The 24,154-nt window shown below is 33.6% G+C and overlaps 1 protein-coding gene across 2 annotated transcripts in view; it reads left to right on the top strand.

The window, feature by feature from the left end:
* The window catches only part of SYCP1 (synaptonemal complex protein 1), a 164,667-nt gene extending 145,736 nt beyond the window's left edge, over positions 1-18,931 (top strand). For both annotated transcript variants that reach the window (XM_061186137.1, XM_061186136.1), the window contains 4 exons: positions 3,430-3,609; positions 10,491-10,634; positions 18,597-18,686; positions 18,794-18,931. In XM_061186137.1, the coding sequence (XP_061042120.1) occupies positions 3,430-3,609; positions 10,491-10,634; positions 18,597-18,686; positions 18,794-18,931 (552 nt within the window). The remainder of the gene's footprint in view (positions 1-3,429; positions 3,610-10,490; positions 10,635-18,596; positions 18,687-18,793) is intronic.
* The last annotated feature ends 5,223 nt before the right edge of the window (positions 18,932-24,154 follow it).

The raw sequence follows: 24,154 nt of genomic DNA, 5'->3' as shown, positions 1-24,154 counted from the left end.
TTATAACCATTTCACTTTCTAACATCTTGGTAAATTTTTTTTGTTCATAAATGGGAAAATAACATCAAAAATATATCACACAGAAGATGTGGTACATATATACAATGGAATATTACTCAGCCATTAAAAAGAACAAAATAATGCCATTTGCTGGAACATGGATGGACCTAGAGATTATCATGCTAAGTGAAGTTAAGTCAGACAGAGAAAGACAAATATCATATGATATTGCTTATATGTGGAATCTACAAATGAACTTATCTACAAAACAGAAATAGAGTTACAGATGTAGAAAATAAACTTATGGTTACCAGGGGGTAAGGGTGGGGGAGGGATAAATTGGAAGATTGGGATTGACATATACCCACTACTATATAAAAATACATAACTAATAAGGACCTATGGTATAGCACAGGGAACTCTATTCAATACTCTGTAATGGCCTATATGGGAAAAGAATCTTAAAAAGACTGGATATATGTATATGTATAACAGATTCACTTTGCTGTACCCCTGAAACTAATACAACATTGTAAATCAATGTTGTATACCCCAATAAAAATTAAATATATATATATCACACAATTTCATTTCCAAAATTGTTTCTTTCTATTTATTAATTCAAAAGCATTAGCTAAAAAATTTCAAAGCATTTGTCATTTGGAAATTTAGAGATTTTATTCTTTTATAGTTTTTATTATAGCATTAAATTAGTTAGGTACTTCTGTGTTTCTTGAGAAATTTCCAACATTGGGGGAAAATATTTCAATTAAAAATTCTAAAGCTCATGTTTAGATTGTGTTTAATTTTGAGGTTTGAGAGGGCTAAATAAATGACATCTTGCTCTCTTAAGTCTAAGCCAACTGAGAAAGGCAGTGAAAATCAACATAATATCTTTATTATTGACAAATAATATTGGACAGTGTGGCTTATATTTGAAGGCAACAGGATTTCTTAATCCTGAAATCCTAAATTAAACAAGTTTATCTACTCTATCACAGGTAGAGCTAGACTGGGACAAGTGTACCTACTTGAATGGCCTGCTCTTGTAAAATGTATGGCATAGAGTAGAATGTGTGCTTCCTCTGGTACCCAAGAGGAGGAGTAAGGAAGGGGCTGAACTATATGTCCCCCATTACTCCTTCCATATTCAACAATCCCATTAAGTCATTGCTCTTTTCCTAAGGAAGCAGAGAGAAGTTAGGAATGTTCCCTGTACATAGAAGGAAGCATCAGGTATGAGAAAGGGAGGTTATATTCAGCTTCTAATCCAGTTGGTAATATAGAATTATTACAGAAGAGTTTTATTGCAAATTTTAGTTAAAATGATTAAATATTCCTTATACACAGTGATGTAGTCTCCTAAGTCCCCACAGAAGTTGCTTTAACTATAAACTGAAAGTAACAGAGTATATTGTTTGTCTTGTTTGTATATTGTTTGTATATGTTTGTCTAACATAAGAGTATGTTGTTTGTCTATACCAAACAACAATGTTCAATTTTTTGGTATAGACAGTGCTATAATTTTGTTACATTTGGGTTCAAAGAGAAGAAAAAAAGAAATATTGTACCTGTGAGTGAATATTAGGTGCTTCATATGTCCAGACACTGATAGACATTTGAAAACATCATATTTGGAGAAATTATTGTCATATTAAAATTAGCCAGGAGGGTTAGATATAGTCTAAGCGAAGTGTCTGATGAAGATAATAAATTGGTTAAACTCCAATATTTATTTCTAAATATAGAATGTGTTCATATTATGAAAGTATATATCACATAGTCTTATAGAGTTGTTTTGATTCATGTATAATTCCAGTAATATATGTCTATTATTTATATATGTTATCAAGTAGATTAGTTAGGTCCCTATATTTTATCTGGGTGTCTAGATATATATATTGCAAATAATGAGAAAATGATAAAAGAAATGAAAAGATTTAAATAGACTTTTGTGTGCTATGCTTTATTCCAACAATATTGAAGTATCACAAGCCTTATATATAATAATCATTAGGTTTATCAAACATTTCTGAGGTTGGGAATGTTACTTCTTCATGCTTCAGTTTTATCACCTAGGGATAATAATAGTACCTTTTTCCTAAAGTTGTTATGAAGATTAAATCTCATTTAATCCTTTGTGAAGCATTTAAAATAGTGCTTGGCACATAGGAAATGCCAAATAAATGTTTGTTTAAAAAGAACAAGAGAAAATCATGAATGTTCTGTATATATGCATCATTGGAAATGTAATATTCAGAAAAGAATGTAACTTGTAGGAAAGTATATACATTTTCATGATGTATTACAAAGAGGGTTATTTCAGTAGTCTAGAATGCTGGTGCATTTTCTTTTAGGCTACCAGGGAAATGTTAGATTCCAAGATATGACCACAAGGTGGTGTAGTTGCCATTCTCAGTCCTTTTGGGTAAGAAAAATTTGTCCATGAAAGCAGTTACATTTTGGAGATTTTGAGGATGACTCCTGATGAGTCCAGAGAGCAGAAGAAAATTTGCTTTCATCAGAATTGTGTTATCAACTATGATATAGAAATATTTATGGAAAAGGATATAGAAATATTTATGGAAAAGGATATAGAACTGCAACTCTGTGGAAAAAATGCTGTCAAAATTCATACCTATTGGAAAAAGGATAATGAAGTGAGATCACTAGAACTGGGCAAGAAACCTTCAAATTACCTCATTTAGCTCCTTTTTAAAAATTTATATTTTATTTTTTAATTGAGGTATAGTTTACTTACAGTATTATATAAATTTCAGGTATACAACATAGAGAGTCACAATTTTTAAAGGTTATATTCCATTTATAGTTATTATAAAATATTGGGTATATTCTCTGTGATGTACAATATATCCTTGTAGCTTATTTATTTTATACATAGTAGTTTGTGCCTTCTAATCAGCTACCTTTATCTTGCCCTGAAAATTTCTCTAGTTCTTTACTTTCATAATTTTTCTTCTCTATTTTTTTTTTTTGGAGGGGGGAATGAAGCTGGTGGATAGGAAAAGCTGATATTTTTATAGATGATAGAGGAAATATGAAAGCATAAAAGAGAATGCCCTTTGGCTGTTAGGCTACTGGAATGAACCTCAGATTAAAATTTTTTTGCCACCAGGAATAGAGATTTTTCTCTGGAGAATTCTCAACTTTTGGTCAAATAGGGAGTTGAGATGTCTTACTTGTTTTCATAGCAGCTCTGTGAAGACAAAGAGGGGCAGATACCATTTTCATCTTAAATGGGAAAATAAAGTGACAAAGAAGATAAGTGAAATTTATTCAAAGTTATCTAATCAATACTAAATTTGGGGGTAAATTCTAGTTTATTTCAGTGATATTTCTACTAGTTGCTGTACTTTAATTAAAATGACATTTAATGATGACTTTATTCACTTTTGTTGTTCAATATAGAAAACACAGACATCTTTATTGGAAACACCTGAAACTAGTTATTGGAAACTTGATTCTAAAGCAGCTCCTTCACAAAATATATCTGGAAACTTCCCATCAGCTGATTATGGCAAATCAAAAGATAAAAGAGACTGTCTGTGGACATCTGCCAAAAATACTTTATCTACACCATTACCAAAGGTTTGTTGCTAAAATTTCTAAGAAAGTAGTAATTTTTTTTAATAAAAAAGAAGTCTCTGTTATCACATACCATATATCTGGTATCACACACATAGACATGAAACCATTTTCTTTAAAGTTTCAATTATTTGTTATACCAGCACGAAGTGGTTTCATTTTTTTAATCTATCACTGTTCACAACTTAATGACATCTTGGGCAAATTTTATCACTTTCTGGCATTCACCAGTGCATAGGTCCCTGATGTACAAAATCTGGTTTTGACTTGCATTTTCCAGTATGACCTCAGTTACCTCCCTTTGCTGTTTACTCCTCATCATCTTGCTGCTGGAGTCTTTTACTTAGCAGTCAGCCCTGTGGAGCAGGTGCCACTAACAAGGTGGCTCATTTCTAGCTATCTTCGACATGTCCATTTAATCCATGGGGAATTCATTCAACCTTTCAGTGCTAAATGGTGGTGCATAATGCTCTACTTCTGACTCCCCCTTTCCCGCTCTCTGCCATCTATCTCTCCCTAATTTCTTTTTACTTTGCTCAGGCAGACACAAAGACAGACAGACAAATTTTCTGCCTAGGTTTATATCCACTTAGGGAATGAGATGCCACTCTCCCCTTCTTATAAGGCTGCTTTTTAAAGTTATATCCTCACTTGTCTTGGGAGTCGCGGGGAAGAGTATTTCAACCTGTCTTTACCCCCTAAGCGGAAATTTTGTGCTTTCACCTCCCAGTTTCCTTAAAATAACTGGGAATAAGAGAGGTATTTGGTGATTGTTGGGCCTGTTCTATCACCTTTTAACAAGCCTTAGAGAAGGAGCTGGCCTTAATTGTAGGTAGCTTTCTTTAGAATATGTGTTACTGGCACTTTCCCCCAGCTTTGTGCTTTAGTTGACAATTCCAGAGCAAAAGAAAGAGTTCCACTCATATCCTGTTATATATACAATATTATGCACCTCGTGGAATTTATGAAAATTAGTAAAGTACATAGCTTAGCGAGGCTTTTAAAAAAAAGATATATTGTTTTTATTTTATTTTTATTGTATTTTTAAAAAAAGAATAGTTTTTTTTAGCAAGACTTTTATATAAAATTATTTTGTTGTATTTACTATTCTGTTATTCAAAATATGAAATGATCTCTGTTGAAGAATGACCTTACTTAAAAAAACTTTTTATTGAAATATATGCAAGAAAAATGCACAGATCATAATTATACAACTTGATGAATCTTTACAAACCAAACTTAACCTTATTACTAGCACTCAGATTAAAAGAGACTATTACTATCACTTCAGAAGAGCTGATTGTTTCCCCTTCCAGTCACTAGCCCTTCCTCCAAGGCCAGCTGCTGTCCCAAATTCTAGTATTAGATGTACCTGTTTTTGCATTTTCTATAATTAGAATCATATTCTTTTTGTTTTGACATTTTCCACTTAACATTATGTTTATGAGATTCATCCACATTGTTGCTTCAAGTTGCTTTATTTTTATTTGGTATTTCATGGTGTGACTGTACCACAGCTTATTTATCTCTTGTAATGTTAATGGACATTTGGTTAGCTTCCAGAGTGGGCTTTTATGAATAGCATTGCTATAAAAATGTATTGCTTGACATGTACACATCTTGGTTGGGTATGTCCATAGAAGTGAAATTGCTGGGTTACAGGGTTATGCATAATACATTCCATGTTAACAGATACAGCCTGAGCTGTTTTTACTCTGATACAAAATGTGTGTGTGTGTGTTTTCCCACACCAGCCAATTCTCCAGTTCTCCAGACACCAACTAGGTGTCCTGCAATTTGATTCAATTCTGACACTGTAGTTAATGTAGTTAATGTAGACCCCACAGGCTAAGGGCTCAGTCCCACAAGGCTTCCATTTTAGACACCGTCCTGGCTTGCCACTTGTACTACTGACCAACTGGCTATAAATTGGGGGTTCCCACAACCCCCTTCTCAGGTTTAATAATTTGCTAGAATGACTCACAGAACTCAGGAAATTACTTTACTTGCTATTACCAGTTTTTATAAAGGATACAATTTGGGAACAGCCAAATAGAAAAAATGCATAGGGCACAAGGTATGGGGAAAGGGGCACAGAAGCTTCCATGCCTCTCCGGGAGTGCCACCCTCCCAACACCTCCATGTGTCTACCAACCTGGAAGCTCTCTGAACCTCATTGTTTAGGGGTTTTATTCAGGTTTCATTACATGGCATGACTTGTTAAATCATCGGCCATTGGTGATTAACTCAGTCTTTAACCCATCTCCCCTCCTAGGAGTTCAGGGGGTGGGGTGAAAGGTTCCAAACTTCTAATCATGCCTTGGTCTTCCTGGCAACCAGCCACCATCCTGAAGCTATCATGCTGAAGCACCCCCTACCACCAGTTATTTCATTAGCATAAACTCAGGTAAGTTGAAAGGAGCTCATTATGAATAACAAAAAACTCTCCTATCAACATCACAGGGGACAAAGACCAAATATTATACCAAAAGATGCCTCCTGTCAACCCTGTCACTCAGGAAATTACAAGGGTTTTAGAAGTTGTGTGTCAGGAACCAAGGACAAAGACCAAATATATATATATTTCTTATTGTATCACACTGCCAATCATGTTTTAAAAAAAATGATTGTACCAATTTATTGTACCAAATTATTGTACATTCTGGCTACCAGTGAATGAGAGTTCTGATTGCTGTGCATCCTTGTCACCACATGGTATTTTTCATCTTTTAGATTTTAGCTATTCTGGTGGTGTGGTGACCTTACTTTTTATTTCAAATAAAGTTTTATTTTGCAATTAATTTTAGATCTATAGAAAAGTTACAAAGGTAATACAGAGAATCCCTTTATATTCCTCACCCAGTTTTCACCATTGTTAACATCTTACATTACCAGGTACATTTGTCAAAACTAAGAATCATTCATTGGTACATTACTATTAACTAAACTTCAGACTTGATTTGGATTTCACAGTTTTTCCGTTAATGTCCTCTTTCTCTTCCAGGATCCAACTCAGTGTACCATACTGTATTTAATTGTCATGTCTTCATCGTAATTTTTAATGTAGACATTTACATCTATAAACTTCTCTCTAAGCACTGATTTCACTGTATCCCATAAGTCTGTTGTATTTTCCTTTTCATTCTCTCAAAGTACTTTCTAATTTCCCTTGTGATTTATTTTTTGACCCATTGGTTATTTAGGAATGCATTGTATTTCCAAATTTGTGATTTTGCTAAGTATCCATCTAGCTGGTTTATAGTGTTGTTCAAGTATTATATTTCCTTGCTGATCTTATGTCTGGTTGTTCTTTTCATTATTGAAAGTGGGGGTATGGAAGTATCCTACTATTACTGTTGAATTATCTAATTTTCCCAGTTTTTGGTTCATGTGTTGGGGCTATATTGTTAGCTGCATGTATACTTAATACCAATTATCTTTTCTTGATGGATTGACTCTTTTACCTTTATAAAATATTCCTTTTGTCACTAGTAATCTTTTTTTTAAAGTATATTTTATCTGATATTAGCTCTTTTTGTTTACTATTTGCATGGTTTATCTTTTATCACCCTTTTACTGCCAACCTATTCATGTTATGGAATCTAAATTGTGTCTTTTGTGGACATCATATAGTTGGATCATGCTTTTTTCCATCATTCATTCTGACAATCTCTGCATTTTGATTGGAATGTTTAATTGACTTACATTTAATGTAATTACTAATAATGTAGAACTTAGGTCCACCATTTTGTTCTTTGTTTTCTATATGTCTTATGTCTTTTTCTTCCTGTATCTTTCCATTACTGTCTTATTTTGTGTTAAATAGGTATTACCTAGTATACCACTTTAATCTTTTTGGTTTTTACTATACTTTTGGAATAATTTTCTTAGTGATTAGCTGAAAAGTACAGTTAACACCTTAATTTAAATTTAGTTTGAATTAATGTCGGTGTAATTTCAATGGTATATAAAAACTTTGCCCCAATATATCTTTGTTCCCTCTTTCTCTTTTGTGCTATCATTGTCACATAAGTCACATATTTATACATTTTAAGCCCATCGATACAGTATTATTGCTTTATATATCTGTGTCTAAAATCAGATAGGAAAAACAGAGTTACAAACAAAAATATATTTATGCTATGTTTTATAATTATCTATGCAGTGTCCTTTTCTGGTGCTCTTTATTTCTTCATATGAATTTGAGTCTTGTGTTCTTTCATTTCAGCCTGAAGGACTGCCTTTAGTATTTCTCGTGGGGAAGGTCTGCTTGTGACAAATTCTCTCAATTTTTGTTTATCTAGGAATATCTTAATTTCTCCTTCATTTTTGAAGGACAGTTTTGCTGGATATAGAATTATTTGGTAACGGTTCCTTTTAGCATTTGGATATGTCAATCTTTTATGGACTCCCTGGTTTCTGATGAGAAATCAGCCGTTAATATTATTGAAGATACCTTGTATATGGTGAGTCCCTTGTCTCTTGCTACTTTCAAGTTTCTCTTTGTTTTTTGACATTTTGGTTATGATGTGTCTAGGTGTGGATCTCTTTGATTTTATCTTCCTTGGAGCTTGTTGAGCCTCTTGGATGTACAGATTAACGTTTACATCAAATTTGGGAGGTTTTCAGTCATTATTTTTTCAAGTATTATTTCTGCCCTTTCTCTCTCTGCTCTCATTCTTTTTTTATTTTTATATTTATTTTTTGGGGGCTGTGCCACGTGGCTTGCAGGATCTTAGTTCCCCAACCAGGGATTGAACCCAGGCCACTTGCACTGGAAGCACAGAGTCCTAACCATTGGACCACCAGGGAATTCCCTCTGCTCTCATTCCCATTATGTGTATGTTGGTATGGTTACTGGTGTCCCACAAGTCTGTGAGGCTCTTTTCATTTTTCTTTTTTCTTCTTTCTGTTACTCAGATTGGATAATATCAGTTGAACTATCTTCAGGTTCATGGATTCTTTCCTCTACCTGCTCAAATCTGATGTTGAGCCTCTTTAGTGATTTTTCATTTCAGTTATTGTACTTTTCAACTCCAGAATTTCTATTTGGTTCTTTTAAAAATAATTTCTATCCATCTGTTGATGTTCCATTTGGTTTGACATTGTCTTTATACTTTCCTTTAGTTCTTTGGACATGGTTTTTCTTATCTCTTACTATAATATGACTGTAAGATTACTATAATATGTTCACTTTGAACATATTTAAAATAGTTGGTTTAAAGTCTTTGTCTAGGAAGTCCAATAACTAGGTTTCCTTAGGGATAGTTTCTGTTGATTGCTTCCTCACACATGTATGGGCCATTATTTCTTATTTGCACAGCTTATAATTTTCTCTTGAAATCTGAACATTAAAAATAATGTAAGTGACAAATCTGGAAATCAGATTCTCCCTTCTCCTCAAGGTTTGTTGTTTCTGCTTGTCATAGTTTTTACTGTTTGTTTAGTGATTTTTCTAAATTAATTCTGTAAAGTTTGTATTCTTTGAGTGCCACTAAAGTCTCTACTAGTTAGCTTAATGTTCAGCTGTTTTAATAGAGATTTCCTTAAATACCCGGATCAATAAGTCTCACAATCTTTGCCAAAGGACTATAAGTTAGTGTTAGGGCATGCTTTCAACACTCAGCCAGACAGTAGAAAACTCTGCCTTAGCCTTCAGTTTCTGCTTTTGCAGACCCTCAAGATGAGCCACAGGTAAGAGCTTAGGGCCTTCTCATGTCTTTCCTGTGCTTACTCACAGCCCTGTCTGTGAGCATGGCTTTCTGTATTTCCAGGAATATATCAGAGTTTTTCAAAGCCCCTATGGACATCTTATTTCCTAGCTGTCCTTTTAAGGTTTTTGGTTAGTCTGTCATTCACCCAACTGTTAATCATTGCCTCAGGGAGCTGCAAAGTTAAAACACTTGTCTTTAATTGTTTTTGACAAATATTATTCCCTACCCTACACACATCAAGGAGAAAGCTTTTTTTTTTTAACTGAGTGAGCTCCGAGTTGGGTCAAATACCGACAGTCCTGTAAATGAAATCATCCAGAGAACCACTAGGCAGGTCAAATAATGACAACTCTTTGGGAATAAAACTTTGAAAGAGCTCCCAGTTCTGTTTTGCTGTGTCCAGTGGCTGCCAGGCTGGACCAGGAATGTGGGCTGTTACTTTTTAAGGGTACCGTAGAGCTAGAGAGCAGGGGATGAGATGAGGAAAAGTTAAGATACTGCTAATTTTGCTCTTCTTACAGAAGTTCAGCCATTGACGACAACAACAAAAAAACTCTCCAGGTTGTTGCAAGCCTTTTGTTAATTTCCACAGTTCTAAACAAGCTGATTCTGACCACCTTTACCAGCATTTTTGTTGCTTTGTGGAAGAGCATATTTTTGGAGCTCCTTATTCTGCCATTTTTGCTGATATCAGTGCCCTTACTTTTTAAAGATACTTTTTAAAAATTATAAAACTTACATATTCCATATTACAGGGTAATATGGAATACTAAACATTGACTAATGGAATTACTTTGTCAACAAAACATAAGCAAACTTTTTGTCAAATAAATCAGGAAGTATTTTTATGGAGTGAGAAAAGCTTTCAGGTCTTGGGTCTTAATCATTGTTAGAAAAATTAAAGTCTCTCTTAAGATTGTTGACTGCTGATGCTGGAGTGCCTCTTTTCTCTCTCTTTCTCTCTCTCTGCCCCTCCCTCTCTTTCTCCCTCTCTCTCCACCATGATTGTTTTCAAAAACTTCTGAATTAAATTCTTATCCAAAATTTCTACTTCATATACATGCCAATAATAATGGAGAGTTATTATTGATTGCTAAAACCTCAACTTGCCTTTATTAATAACATATGTTTTATTTGATGGGATAACATATTGTTTTTCTTTTTGAATAGGCATATACTGTGAAGACACCAACGAAACTAAAAATTCAGCAAAGAGAAAACAAGAATGTACCCATTGAAGAAAGTAGTAAAAAGAGAAAAATGGTCTTCGAGTTTGATATTAATTCGGATAGTTCAGAAACTACTGATCTTTTGGTAAAATTATTACAAATAATCAGCATTTATTATTTGTTTACATTATTAGATTTCTACATTTCTTGATGTATATGTATAATATATATGCATAGTATCTATTATTGCAATACTGAAAAAAAATAGAACTCTACTATAACACAGAACCCTCTACTTTTGCAGCATTTTAAAGAAATTAGGGTTAAAAAATCTCCCTAAACTTCAGAAAACATGATATTTTGAAATACTTGATATAACATAGTTGTCATATGAGAGGACTAACCCTCTTGTTTCCAGAAGAGTGTTATTTCTTTTCCTTTTTTTTTTTTTAAAGAAAGGCTAGGTGAATATCTTTAATCTTGCTGCAGCCAAATTTGTTATTCAAGACCCCTCTTGATTTTGCATATTATACATGTTCTTTTATTTTATACCACTTACTGGTTGAAATCTATATCAATGTATTGGTTGAAAACTATAACATTTCTATGATTCTTAATGGGATAATGTGTTAAAGATGACATGTTTAAGGAGGATAGTTCCCCTAGCAGTTTGTATCACCAATTACTCCCTACTATGAGTATATTAACACATATCAGTATTTTCTAAAGGCATAATAATGATTTATTGAGAATAATTAAACTTATACTCATTTAATTTAAAACCAGATAAACCTTATTACACGAAATGGAGCAATTTACCAAAGATTCTTAATTACAAAATTCCAGTTAAAGTCATTTGTTTCATTATTCCAACTCATAGCTATGAGATCCTTCAAGCTTTTATATTCCTTTGGGATCCTCTACTTTCATTTGTTCTGGAATAATGAGTAGCTGAAGTCTTAAAATTGTAATTATTGAAGTTAACTTATAGAAAATCCCTACTCTAGTATCTCTTTGTTTTGTAGATAATGATTAACATTTTAATGATTAAACTGTGAACCAGGCACTACTGTAAAGACTTTACACAGATTACTTCAGTTATTTTTTGAAACAATCTCATGCTTTAGAAGTAGAGACAGGGTTGTTATTCTCATTTTACAGATGAGGAAACTGAGTCACACTGTTACTTTGCCTAAGGTCACACAACTAGTAAGGCATGGAGCCAAAATTTGAACACCAACAGTCTAGCTCCATAGCCTATGTATGTCATTGTACATAATAACTGCCAGTTCAAACTGAAGTCCAGATATTAAAAGAATGTAATGAGAATTATTAGAAAGAGCATGAGCTATGGAATTAGATATTCCAGGGCTAGAATTCATGCTGTTTTTCTAGTAGTGTGAATTTAGGCTAGTTTCTTAGCTTATCTGAGATTCGGAATGACTCATGATTTCATTTCATTTTTAAAAGGAGCATCACAACTTTGTAGCACAATAAACATACTACAGTATTTTATTTATTTTTATTTTATTTATTACAGTTTAAACTAGTCTAAAGACATTTCATAGTGGGCTTTATTTGTTATAATTATCACTTGAAGTTAGTTATTTTTGTAATTTTCTTAGCTGTTGCATTTAAATTTTGGTGAACATTCAAATTATTATAAAAAGTAAGATTTAAAAATGTATTGTCTAGAATGACCTTAGAGAAGATAGTGGAGTAGGAAGTGCCAGGAACCCATTTCTCCACCTAGACAACAATGGTACTGGCAGAAACTGTCTGAAGTAATTTATTTTGGAACTCTAAAGACTATTTGAATGCTTGCAACTTCCAGAGGGAAACTTGGCTGGTAAGTTATGGTTAATTTTGGTCAATTTCAGCCTTAAAAGTGGTAATGGCTACCTATCACCCAACCCATAACCATGTGGTAGGGCCATGCTCATGTCTTGCTGGAACCAGGGTGAACAATAAGGACCTTGTCCTCTGAAGATCAAGATTCAGTGTTCTGACTGCTGATTCTGATCACTGAGGTACAGGTACAGAGTCTGGCTGCCATTGTTTCAAACGTCACTGGCTGAAGTGTCTTCCAGAAGATTTGTCTTCCAGAAGAACAAACTGCACTTTTATCTCTCTCTTTTTTTCCCCTCTTTGGAGAGCCAGATGTTCAAGCATTAGAACATTCAAAATCAATCACATTTACAGGGCATTTAGAAAGCCATGCCCAGGGAAAGACACAGGCTCAGAAAAAAAACCAAGAAGATCTCAAATTTTCACCACAGGCTTATCCAATGCACAGAGACACTTTTAATAGTAAAACAAAAAGCAAAACAAATCTAAGTAAATAAACAGCAAACCCTGGGGAAGGGGAAGAATCTGATTTGCAGATGTATCAAATTATAAGATTAAAGTGGCTAGTTTTCAACAACAACAACAACAAAATCACAAGGCATATGAAGAAAAGGAAAGTATAGCCTATCAAAGGAACAAAACAAATCAACAGAAAATGTCCATGAGGAAGCTCAGATATTGGACTTACTAGACAAAGACTTTAAAAACAACCATCTTAAAGATGTTCAAAGAGCTAAAGGAAGACATAGACAAAAACAGAAAAATGTATGAATAAAATGATAATAACAATAAAGAGATAGAAATTATAAAAGGAACCAAGAAGAAATCTTGGAATTGACAGTACAGTAATTGAAATGAAAAGTGTATTATAGGGATTCAAAAGCAGATATAAGTAAGCAGAAGAAAGAATTGGTAAACTTGAAGATAGGACAATAAACTATTGAGTATAAGCACAGAAAAAAAGGAATGAAGAAAAGTGAACAGAGCCTCAGAAACTTGTGGGACACCATCAAAAAATCAATATATGAATTGTGGGAGTCCCAGAAAGAGAAGAGAGAAATGGGAAGAAAGAATGTTTGAAGAAATGGCTGAAAACTTTTCAGATTTTGATGAAGTTAATGAATCTACAAATCCAAGAAGCTCAATGAATTCTAAGTGGATAGATTCAAATAGACTCACATCAAAATACATTATAATCAAACTGTTGAAAGACAGAGAGAATCTTTTTTAAATATAGCAGTATATACATGTCAATAGGAGACTCCCTAACTATCCCTTCCCTCCACCCTTCCCCACCTGGTAAACATAAGTTCATTCAAAAGACAGAGAGAATCTTGAAAGCAGCAAGAGAGAATCAACTCATCACATATGTTACCCTCAATAAGATTATCAGCTGATTTCTCATTAGAAACCTTGGAAGCCAGAAGTCAGTAGGTTTACATATTCAAAGTGCTGAAAGAAAAACATTGTCAGCGAAGCATTTGCTATCTGGCAAAACTGTCCTTCAAAAATGAAGTGAAATTAAGACATTCCCAGATAAACAAAAGCTGAGGGAGTTGTCACTAGACCTTCTCTTCAAGAAATGCTGAAGGAAGTTGTTCAGGTTGAAATGAAAGTATGTTAGACGAAGAAATAAAAGATCTGTTATAAAGTTAAATACATTGGAAATTATAAAAGCTGAAATGATTGTAATTTTGATTTCTAACTTTACTTTTTATTCTCCACATAATTTAAAAGACAAATGCTTAATTAATCTATGTTGTTGGGCACACAATATATAAAGATGTAATTTTTGACATCAGTAACAGAAAAAGAATGGAGCTGTATAAGAGCAGTTTGTGTAGGCTATTGAAGTGAAGTTGGTATAAATTCAAATTAGGTTACTATAATGTTTAGTCATTAAATGTAATCCCCATGGTAACCACAAAAATTATCTATAGAATACACACAAAAGGAAATGGGAAGGGAATCAAAACATTTTACTAACAAAAAAGTCACCTAAACACAAAAGAAGAGAGTAATGGAGGAAATGAGTGACCAAAACCAAACAAACAAAACACCTATGAAGCATATAGAAAATGAATATCAAAAAAGGCAAAAGTTTGTCTCTCCTTATCAGTAATTACTTAAATGTAAACATGTTATACACTCCAGTAAACAAAAAGAGACTCATGTTAGCTTTAAATTGGTTAAATGTGAAAGGATGGAAAAAGATATGCAAATAGTAACCAAAAAGGAGGTGGGATGGCTATACTAATATCTGACAAAATAGACTTTAAATCAAAAAGTACAAGAAACAAATAAGGACATTATATATTAATAAAAGATTCAATACAGCGGGAAGTTATGAGAGTTTTAATCATTTACACATCTAATAACAAACCCTTAAAATATATGAAGTAAAGCTTTATAGAATTAAAGAGAGAAATAGACCATTACCCATTAATAGTTGGATACTTCAATACCTCACCTTCAATAACGGTTAAAACAGCTAGACATAAGATAAGTAAGGAAATACAGGACTGGAACAACACAAACCAAATGGATTTAATAGCTATGTATAGAACACTCAATCCAACAAATCCTTCTCAAGTGCACATGGACATTCTCCAGGATAGACCATATAGGTCCCAAAACAAGTCTCAATAGATTTTAAAAGATAGGCATCATATAAAGTATAAAGTATCTTCTCTGAATACAAAGAGATGAAGTTAGAAATCAATAAGAGAAGGAAAATTAGAAAATTCACAAACTTGTGGAAATTAACACACTTCTAACCAACCAATGGATCAGAGAAGAAATCACAAGGGAAATTTGACTTAGAGATGTATGAAAATGAAAAACACAATACACCAAAACTTATGTAAGACAGAAAAAACAGTGCTCTAAGGGGAATGTAATAGCTGTAAATTCCTACATTGAAAAAGAAAGAAATCAATAAACTAACTTTATACCTTAAGGAAATAGAAAAAGAAGATCAAACTAAACCCAAAGCTGACAGAGGAAGGAAATAGTAAGGTTAGAGTGGAGATAAACAAATTAGAGAAAAGGAAACAACAGAAAATCAATGAAGCCAAAATTTGTTTCTTTGAAAAGATCAATTAAATTGACAAACCTTTAGCTAGACTGACAAAGAAAAGCAAATACCTAAAGTCAGAAGTATAATTGGAGATGTTATTACCAACATTTTAGAGATAGAGAATACTGTGAATAATTATATGCCAACAAATTAGATAACCTAGAAGAAATATACAAATAGAAAAACTACTTGAAATACACAAATTACCTAAATCTGCTCAAGAAGAAACAGAAAACCTAATCAGAGCTGAGTTAGTAATCCAAAACTCCCAACAAAGAAAAGTCCTGGACCAGATAGCTTTATCGATGGATTCTACCAAATATTTAAAGACTTAACACCAGTCCTTCTCAAAGTCTTCCAAAAAATTGAAGGGAGAACACTTTGTAACTCATTCAATAAGGCCAGCATTACCTTGATACCAAAGCCAGATGAAGACATCACAAGAAAGGAAAATTGTAGACCATTATTCTTTCTGAACGTAGATGCAAAAATCCTCAACAAAATATTAGCAAATCAAAACCAACAGCATAGTAAGAGGATCATTTACCATGACCAATGAGACTTATCCAAGAAATGCCAGAGTGGTTCAATATAAGAAAATCAATATAATACACCACATTAATAGAACGAAGGAAAAAAAATCCAAATGACCGTCTCAATTGACATGATAAAAACTCATAAAGCTAGGACAGAGGGAAAATTCCTCAACATGATAAAGGGTATGAATGAAAACCAAAGCTAACATCATACTCAATGGTGAAAGACTGAAAGCTTTCCCCCTAAGATTAAGAATAAGACAAGGATGCCCACTTTCACCAATGTTAGTCAGCATTGTACTGGAAGTTCTAGCCATGGCTTTTAACTATTAGACAAATACAAAAAACAAAGAAAAATAAAAGGCATGCAAATGTAAAAAAGAGGTAAAACTGCCTCTAATTTGCAGGTGACATGATCATATCTATACATGGAAAATCACAAAGCCTAAACAAAGCTTCTAGACCTAATAGATAAATTCAGCAATGTTGAAGGGTATAAGATCAACATATGAAAATCAGTTATGTTTCTATACACCAACAATGAATAATCCAAAAAGGAAATTAAGAAAACAATTTTATTTACTATACCATTAAAAAGAATTAAATACTTAAAAACAAATCTAGCCAAGAAAGTAAAATACTCATACACTGAAAATTACAAAACATTGCTGAAAGACTTAAAAATAAGGAAAAAAAAATTCTGTGTTCATGGATAGGAAGACTTAACATTGTTAAGATGTCAATACTACCAAAAGCAGTGTACATATTTAACACATTCCCTCTCAAATTTCCAACAGCTTTTTTGGCAGAAATGGAAAATTTGATACATTTATACAGATTTGCAAGGGGCCCCAGATAGCTAAAGAAAGCAATCTTGAAAAAGAAAGACAACATTGGAGGACTCACAGTTCCTGACTTTGAAACTTATTACAAAGCTAGTAATTGAAATAGTATAGTACCGGCATAAAGACAAATATATACACCAATGTAATAAAAAACAGAGCCCAGAAATAAATCTTCACATATATAATCAATTGAGTTTTGACAAGAGTGCCAAGATCATTCAATGGGGAAAGGACAGTTTTTTCAACAAATGGTACTAGGAAAACTGGATATCTACATGCAAGAGAATGAAGTTGGACTCTTACCTTACACCATGTACAAAAATTGACTCAGAATGAATCAAAGACCTAATCGTAAGGACTAAAACTATGAAACTCTTAGAAGAACATTGGGAAAATCATCATGACATTGAATGGCAAGGACTTCATGGATATGATGACAGCAAAGCACAGGCAAAAAAGAGAAAAAAATAGGTAAATTGGACTTCATCAAAATTAACTTAAATGCATCAAAGGACTCTATTAAGAAAGTGAAAAGACAGGTTAAAGATTGGGAGAAAATATTTGCAAATCATATCTCTGACACGAGATTAATATCCAGAATACATAAGCAACTCCCGTAACTCAATGACAAAAAACAAGCCAGTTGAAAAATGGGCAAAGGACTTGACCAGACATTTCTCCAAAGGATATATACAAGTGCCCAATAAGCACATAAAAGATGAATGCTACAGAGATATAAGGACAGACAAGTTTTTTTTGTTTTAAATTAGGTTAATTTATTCTTTTTATATAGGCAGCCATTAATGAACATTCAGTTACCATGCACTAAGCAAAATTTTAATGATAGTTTACAATATGATTTTTAAAATAATTTCTCTTTTCTAAGTTGGTCAGTTGGTGCATACTGATTTGAGTGTATCTGAAAAGTCAGCTCTTTGTGACTTAGTGAATTCTGCTGAAATCTTAGAATTCATGAAAATGGCTGAATATTTTCATCCATGAAGCTTCTGAAATTTGTGTTAAGTGTGACTTTAATGAGCAGGAAAAGATAATGTGAACTGATTGCTTACCTGACTAAATTTATGTAACATATTCATTAAGGAAATGGATTCTGGAGCCAGCCTACCTGGATTTGAATCCTGGCTCCACCTCTTACTAGCTGTATAGTCTTGGGCAAGTTACTTAATATTTGTGTGTCTCAGTTCTTCACCTTTAAAATGGGGATAATAATAGTATTTGTGTGTCATAAAAATGTTGTGAGGATTAAAACTAATTAAAATATGCAGAGTGCTTAAAGTAGTGCCTGACATAAAGAAAATACTGAATAAGTGTTAGCTATTATTATTTGGGAAAATATTCATAAATTGATAATTGACAACATTTATAATTTTTATAGGATTATGAATGCTTATTATAAGGCCTAAGTGTATTTAAATAAGTAGGTTGGGGAGAAGGGGTGGGGAAAGTGATAGTATGAAGACTCTGAAACTGAAATAGAAATCAGTAGAAAAACACTATTCATACACATCTTGTATTCCACATAACCTTTTAGGTATATAGTTAATAGAATCAAAATCTAGGTCCTTGTTTGACAGATTGAGGATTTATTTTGTCATTGTCTTCTTTCTTCAGTCTTTTTTATTTTTTTTCCTCTTCTTTTCCTTTCCCCTCTCTCCTCTTTTATTCTCCCTCCTTGTACTCCTCCATCTCCTTCTCATATGTGGGATGTAGACAAAAATTTAATAATATAATATTAATGGTGGCAGCCTCCAAATTATATTTTTATATTTCTCTTTAAGAGCATGGTTTCAGAGGAAGAGACATTGAAAAAACTATACAAGAAGAATAATCCACCAATTTCTCAACTTTGTGTTAGAACACCAAAAAAGGTAGTTTTAAAATTTTATTTCAGAAAGCAAATTTCAAAAGCTGGATTTAATTCTTTTTTTTTTTTTTTTAGTTAAACATATTATGATTTTATTTATTTTCTATTCAGACTCCTTCATCTCTAACAACCCCTGGATCTACGCGGAAGCTTGGAGCTATGAGGAGAATGCAGGAGGACCGTTGGGCTGTAATTGCTAAAATGGATAGGAAACAAAAACTAAAGGAAGCAGAAAAGCTATTTGTTTAATTTCAGAAAATCAGTGTGATTAAGGAGCCTAAATAACAGCAAATTTATAGTTAATTTTTTTATTCTTATTTTCTACAGAGCCAAACATTTTCTGAAATTGAGACTTTTTTGATATTTTCATAATTAATTTGTTTCTTTATATTTTAATATTTTGGCCTAAATGGGAGATAACCACATGTTACTTAAAAACTTGTAATTCTATTCAGATAATTAGATGATTATATTTTGGTTTTACCTTTTCTTGTGTTCATGAAAGCTGTTTTGGCTAAGTTTTCACACCTGTAAAGTTGTCCGTTGAACACTAGGAACACATTACTGAGATTTACTATTTATTCTTTACTATTAAAATATTTTAGATGCAAATACTTCTCATTGATTCTGTGAGGTAATCTGGACAGCTAATCATTATAATTTTGCTAATATTATTTATTTTTAAAATCTTGAGGGCATTTAAGTTTCACGGTTCTGAAGCAGCTTTGATTTATCTATTTATAAAATTGACAAATGGCTTTAAGTTGTGGGAAAAAAGGCTCCACCAGTATGCCTACCTAAAATACTTCATTTATTCAACATTCATTTGGCAAATATTTATTGAATATCTGCTAAGAATTAAGCACAGTTCTAGATACTGGGGATATAAGAATGAATGAAACAAAAATAAGCCCTCTCTTCTTCTAGAGCTTACATTTTAATGGGGAAAATAGACAATAATAAACTATATAAGCAAAACACAGAGTATATTAGTTAATGATAATCGCTAAGGAGAAATAAAACAGGTAAGAGTATTAGGGAGTATTGAAGAGGGTTGAAATTTTATGTAGAGTGGCCCTCAGCGCAATGACATTTGAAGATCTGATGAATAACTAGTAAGCCTGTGGCTATCTTGAGGAGAACATTCCTGATAAAAGGAACAAAAAGTATAAAGGCCCAGAGGTGGAGGTGTGCTTAGTGTATCTGGGAAACAGCAAGGAGGCCAGTGTGGGTAGAGGATAATGAGCAAAAGAAGAGTATAAGGAGAAAAGACCTGGTATTTAACAGGATAGGGAGTTTGGGTGGGCAGATTATGTAATGCTTATAGGCTACTGTAAGAACTTTGGCTTTTACTCTGAATAAGATGTGAAATTAGCACATATTTCTGAGCAAAGGAAACTGTGATCTGACTCATGTTTTAAAATAAGGATCTTTCTGACTGCTATATTGAGAACAGATTTTGAAAAGAGGACAAAAGGTTAAAACAGAGGAAAACAGGTTATTTTAATAATACATATGAGAGATGGTAGTGGCTTGAACAAAGCTGAGAGCAGTAGAGGAGTAAAGAGGTCAACTTCTGGATCTATTTTTAAGATTAGATGTGGGATGTGATAAAAAAAAGAAAAGGCTAAGGATAATGTCAATATTTTTGGCCTGAGCAATGTAATTTTGGACATATTAGGTCTAAAATGTATATTAGACATCCAAACAGAGATGGTAAGTAGGCTTAGAGACAGATCCAGGATAGTGATATAAATTTGGGAGTCAACAACATATTTAAAGCTATCAGAGTGGATGAGAACATGTACAATTATGAGAGTGACTGTACCTAGAAAAGAGAAGAGATCAGAGATGAGAAGGAACCATAAAAGGTTTAACAAGGGTAATACTGAAGTCTAGCAAGAAGGTATTTCAAAGAAGAAGGAGTGATAAATTGTGTTAAATACTGCTCAGAGATAAAATTGATTAATGTGTTATTAATGGGGAGGTCTTTGGTGATCTTAACAATGGCAGTTTCAGTGAAGTGGAGTTCGATTGGAGGGGGTGGTTAAGGAAAGAATGGAGGGAGGGCTTCCCTGGTGGCACAGTGGTTGAGAATCTGCCTGCCAATGCAGGGGACGCGGGTTCGAGCCCTGGTCTGGGAGGATCCCACATGCCGCGGAGCAGCTGGGCCCCGTGAGCCACAATTACTGAGCTTGCGCGTCTGGAGCCTGTGCTCCGCAACAAGAGAGGCCGCGATAGTGAGAGGCCCGCGCACCGCGATGAAGAGTGGCCCCCACTTGCCACAACTAGAGAAAGCCCTAGAGCAGAAACGAAGACCCAACACAGCCATAAATAAATAAATAAATAAAAATTAAAACAAAAAAAAAACAAAACAAACAAAAAAAGAATGGAGGGAAAAAAGTGGAGACAGCTATCTTCATTAAGAGTAAGAAAACTAAGAAGTTATACCTTAAAGGGAAGAAGATAAATGAGATAGCTACTTGAAATGGAAGTGGGTCAAGAGAAGATTCTTTTTTAAAAGATGTAAGAATTAATAGCAAGTTTAAATAATTAAGGAAAGATTCAGGATGATGGGAAATGATTATGCCGAAGAGAAAGAAGATTTTTTTTTTTTTAAGTAGAATGTCCTATAATAAATAGGCAAGAGGAATGGAATCTGGTGGAAGATTAAAGTGCTGGGCCTTAGCTAGGAGAATAGACAGTTCTACCATAGTAACAAGGGAAAAGGAAACATATATCACAAGATGATGGTGGATGGGAGTTTGTAGAACTTTTGGTTTCATAGCTTCAATTTTTTTAAGTGAAGTGAGAATTAAGATCATCCACTGAGAATGAAGGTGGAGGGGAAAGTGTTGCAAGTTGTGAAGAGAAGAGTAGGTATGAAAGACTCATCTAATAAAGTAAGGGAGTGAATGAAGTTTATAAAAACAACTGGCAAATGGATAAAAATAGTCTTAGAGTTGTCTATAACAATTTTGGTATAGTAGAATTTTAATTTCCTTATGGTGGGGAAATGTGTTTGTAGGAAAGGCTACCCAGGAAAAAATGGAAATGCTATATAACATTATGGAAATTATGTTCCTCCTTCAATTTGTGTGCCTATAACTGTACTCTGAAAACTGGATATAGTCTTAGGATTTCTAGCTTTTGATCTAGAAACTTTAATTGGAACTTTATAATTAGTCTCCTGAGCAAGTATTTTCTTTGGAGGATTATTAGTATTGATGACATGATATTTCACATTTGAAGCTACTATATATTTTCAAACATTTTAAAATAAAACAAGACTTGTATTAGTTAACACTAGCTTCTCTGGCTAATCATCAACTTCTCACTTAAATGCTACTATTTAGTAAGCAGCATTTCTCCAGGTGGTGATTTAGGAACCCTGGCTCCTTCCAACTTCTAGCTCTGCCATCTTCAACAACTTGCTTCCAAGGTTGTTGCAAAAGGGGAAATACCATGGAGGATCCATGTGGGAAGTTTTTAATGACCCAGGTCTGAAATAGATGTACATCACTTCCACCCACATTCTACTTTCTGGAACCAAATCATATGGCCACACCTAATTTCAAGACAGACTGTGATCCATTTCTAGTTATCTCTCAGGAGATCAGGGAAGAGGGTCAGGTGAACAACTAGCCAGTCTGTCACAATTAGTTTGCACTCTTTAAATTTTCAAATATTGTTCTTCCTAGCTTTTAATTTAAAAAGATGAGTTAGGCTGTTAAGTTTTGAAAGATTGCTACTTGCTGGTTTTGAGCATGCTGGGCATGCTTCTTTCTTGGAAACTTTCCCCTCTCTCCAGTACTTCTGATTCCCCTTACACTGCTCTTTTTCTCCCCATGGCACATATAATCTTCTAACACACTATATACTTTACTTAGTATTTTTATTATTCATTGTCTTCACTCACTAGAATGTAAACTTCACAAAGACAGGGATTTTTGTCTGCTTTGTTTATTGATGCATCCAGAGTACTTAGAACAATGCCTGGCCCATTGTAGGTACTCAGTATTTGTTGAATTGATTAAATAAAAATTTAATATATATTTAAGAAAAACTTACATATACCATACTGATGATTCTTATAGTAAGTAAAACTTCAGAACTAAAATGTTTAATACATGATTTAAAAATAAGATCAGAAACTAATACAACATTGTAAAGCAACTATGCTCCAATAAAAATTAATTTAAAAAAATAAAAATAAGATCAAATATTGGAAATTAGAAAAACATAAAATTTCCTAAAAGCATATTGTTATAGTAGCCTATATTTGTGTCTTCTGTTTTGAGCTTTGGAGAGTCAGTTTTGGTTTAGGTAACTCCTGAAAAACACCAGAGTAAGAAAAATAATTTATCATTCTAAATTTAGGGATCAGTGCACTCATTTGTGGTAACCTAATCAAAAAAAAAAAAAAAAACTCACAAAGAAACTCATAAAAATAATTTTAACTAACATTAATGAACAATTGGAAAATTTATAATTTAATTATTATGAAAATTTTATAAGCTAATTACATAATGTTTAATACCTTTTTAAAGCGTATTAATTTAAACTGAGTGCAGTTTAGATATTATTATAAGAAGAAGCTTTTTGTCATAGCCCATTTTAGGTTGGTAGGAAATACTTCCTGCCCTTTAGTCACTCTTTGAAGGAGTGACAATATGATCCATGAGTTTAGGAAAATTGGGCATAGGGGACCCAGCCTTCTCTACTCTTTTCATCATGAAGCTTCTTGCAGGAGGCATGTGATCTGCTCCATGCTGTATGTTTTACAGAGCAGGCTTTGCCCTGCAGATGAAAGGTCCTCTAATGAGGGGATAAATTCAGTAGAGCATTATCAAATCCCAGTAATTTGATAAGTAGGCTGGATACTTTGAGAAAAAAATAGAGTAGAATTTGGGGCTTCCCTGGTGGCGCAGTGGTTAAGAATCCACCTGCCAATGCAGGGGACACGGGTTCGAGCCCTGGTCCGGGAAGATCCCACATGCCGCGGAGCAACTAAGCCCATGCGCCACAACTACTGAGCCTGCACTCTAGAGCCCGCGAGCCATAACTACTGAAGCCTGCGCGCCTAGACCCCGTGCTCTGCAGCAAGAGAAGCCACCGCAACGAGAAGCCTGTGCACCGCAAAGAAGAGTAGCCCCCGCTCGCCGCAACTAGAGAAAGCCTGCACACAGCAAAAAAGACCCAACAGAGCCAAAAATAAATAAAATAAATTAATTTTTAAAAAAAGCTTTAAAAAAAATAGAGTGGAATTTGGGGGAGCTAAATAACACTAATATTGAAACTCTGATGTGGCTTTGGTGGTCCTGTTCTGGACCATAGCCCCATAGGAATTTTCACTTGGTGAGTCATGATAGCCTATGGTAGCTTTGCTTTTACATGAATTACTGTTTTTATAGAAATAGGTTGCAGGTTCTGGATCTTAACTGAATGATTTGTAAGCTTTGTCTGAAGCAA

This window comes from Eubalaena glacialis, chromosome 3 (assembly GCF_028564815.1).
Source record: "Eubalaena glacialis isolate mEubGla1 chromosome 3, mEubGla1.1.hap2.+ XY, whole genome shotgun sequence".
In the NCBI taxonomy this organism is placed as follows: Eukaryota; Metazoa; Chordata; class Mammalia; order Artiodactyla; family Balaenidae; genus Eubalaena; species Eubalaena glacialis.
The sequence above is the reverse complement of the archived record's forward strand: the minus strand, read 5'-3'. Positions and strand labels throughout refer to the sequence as shown.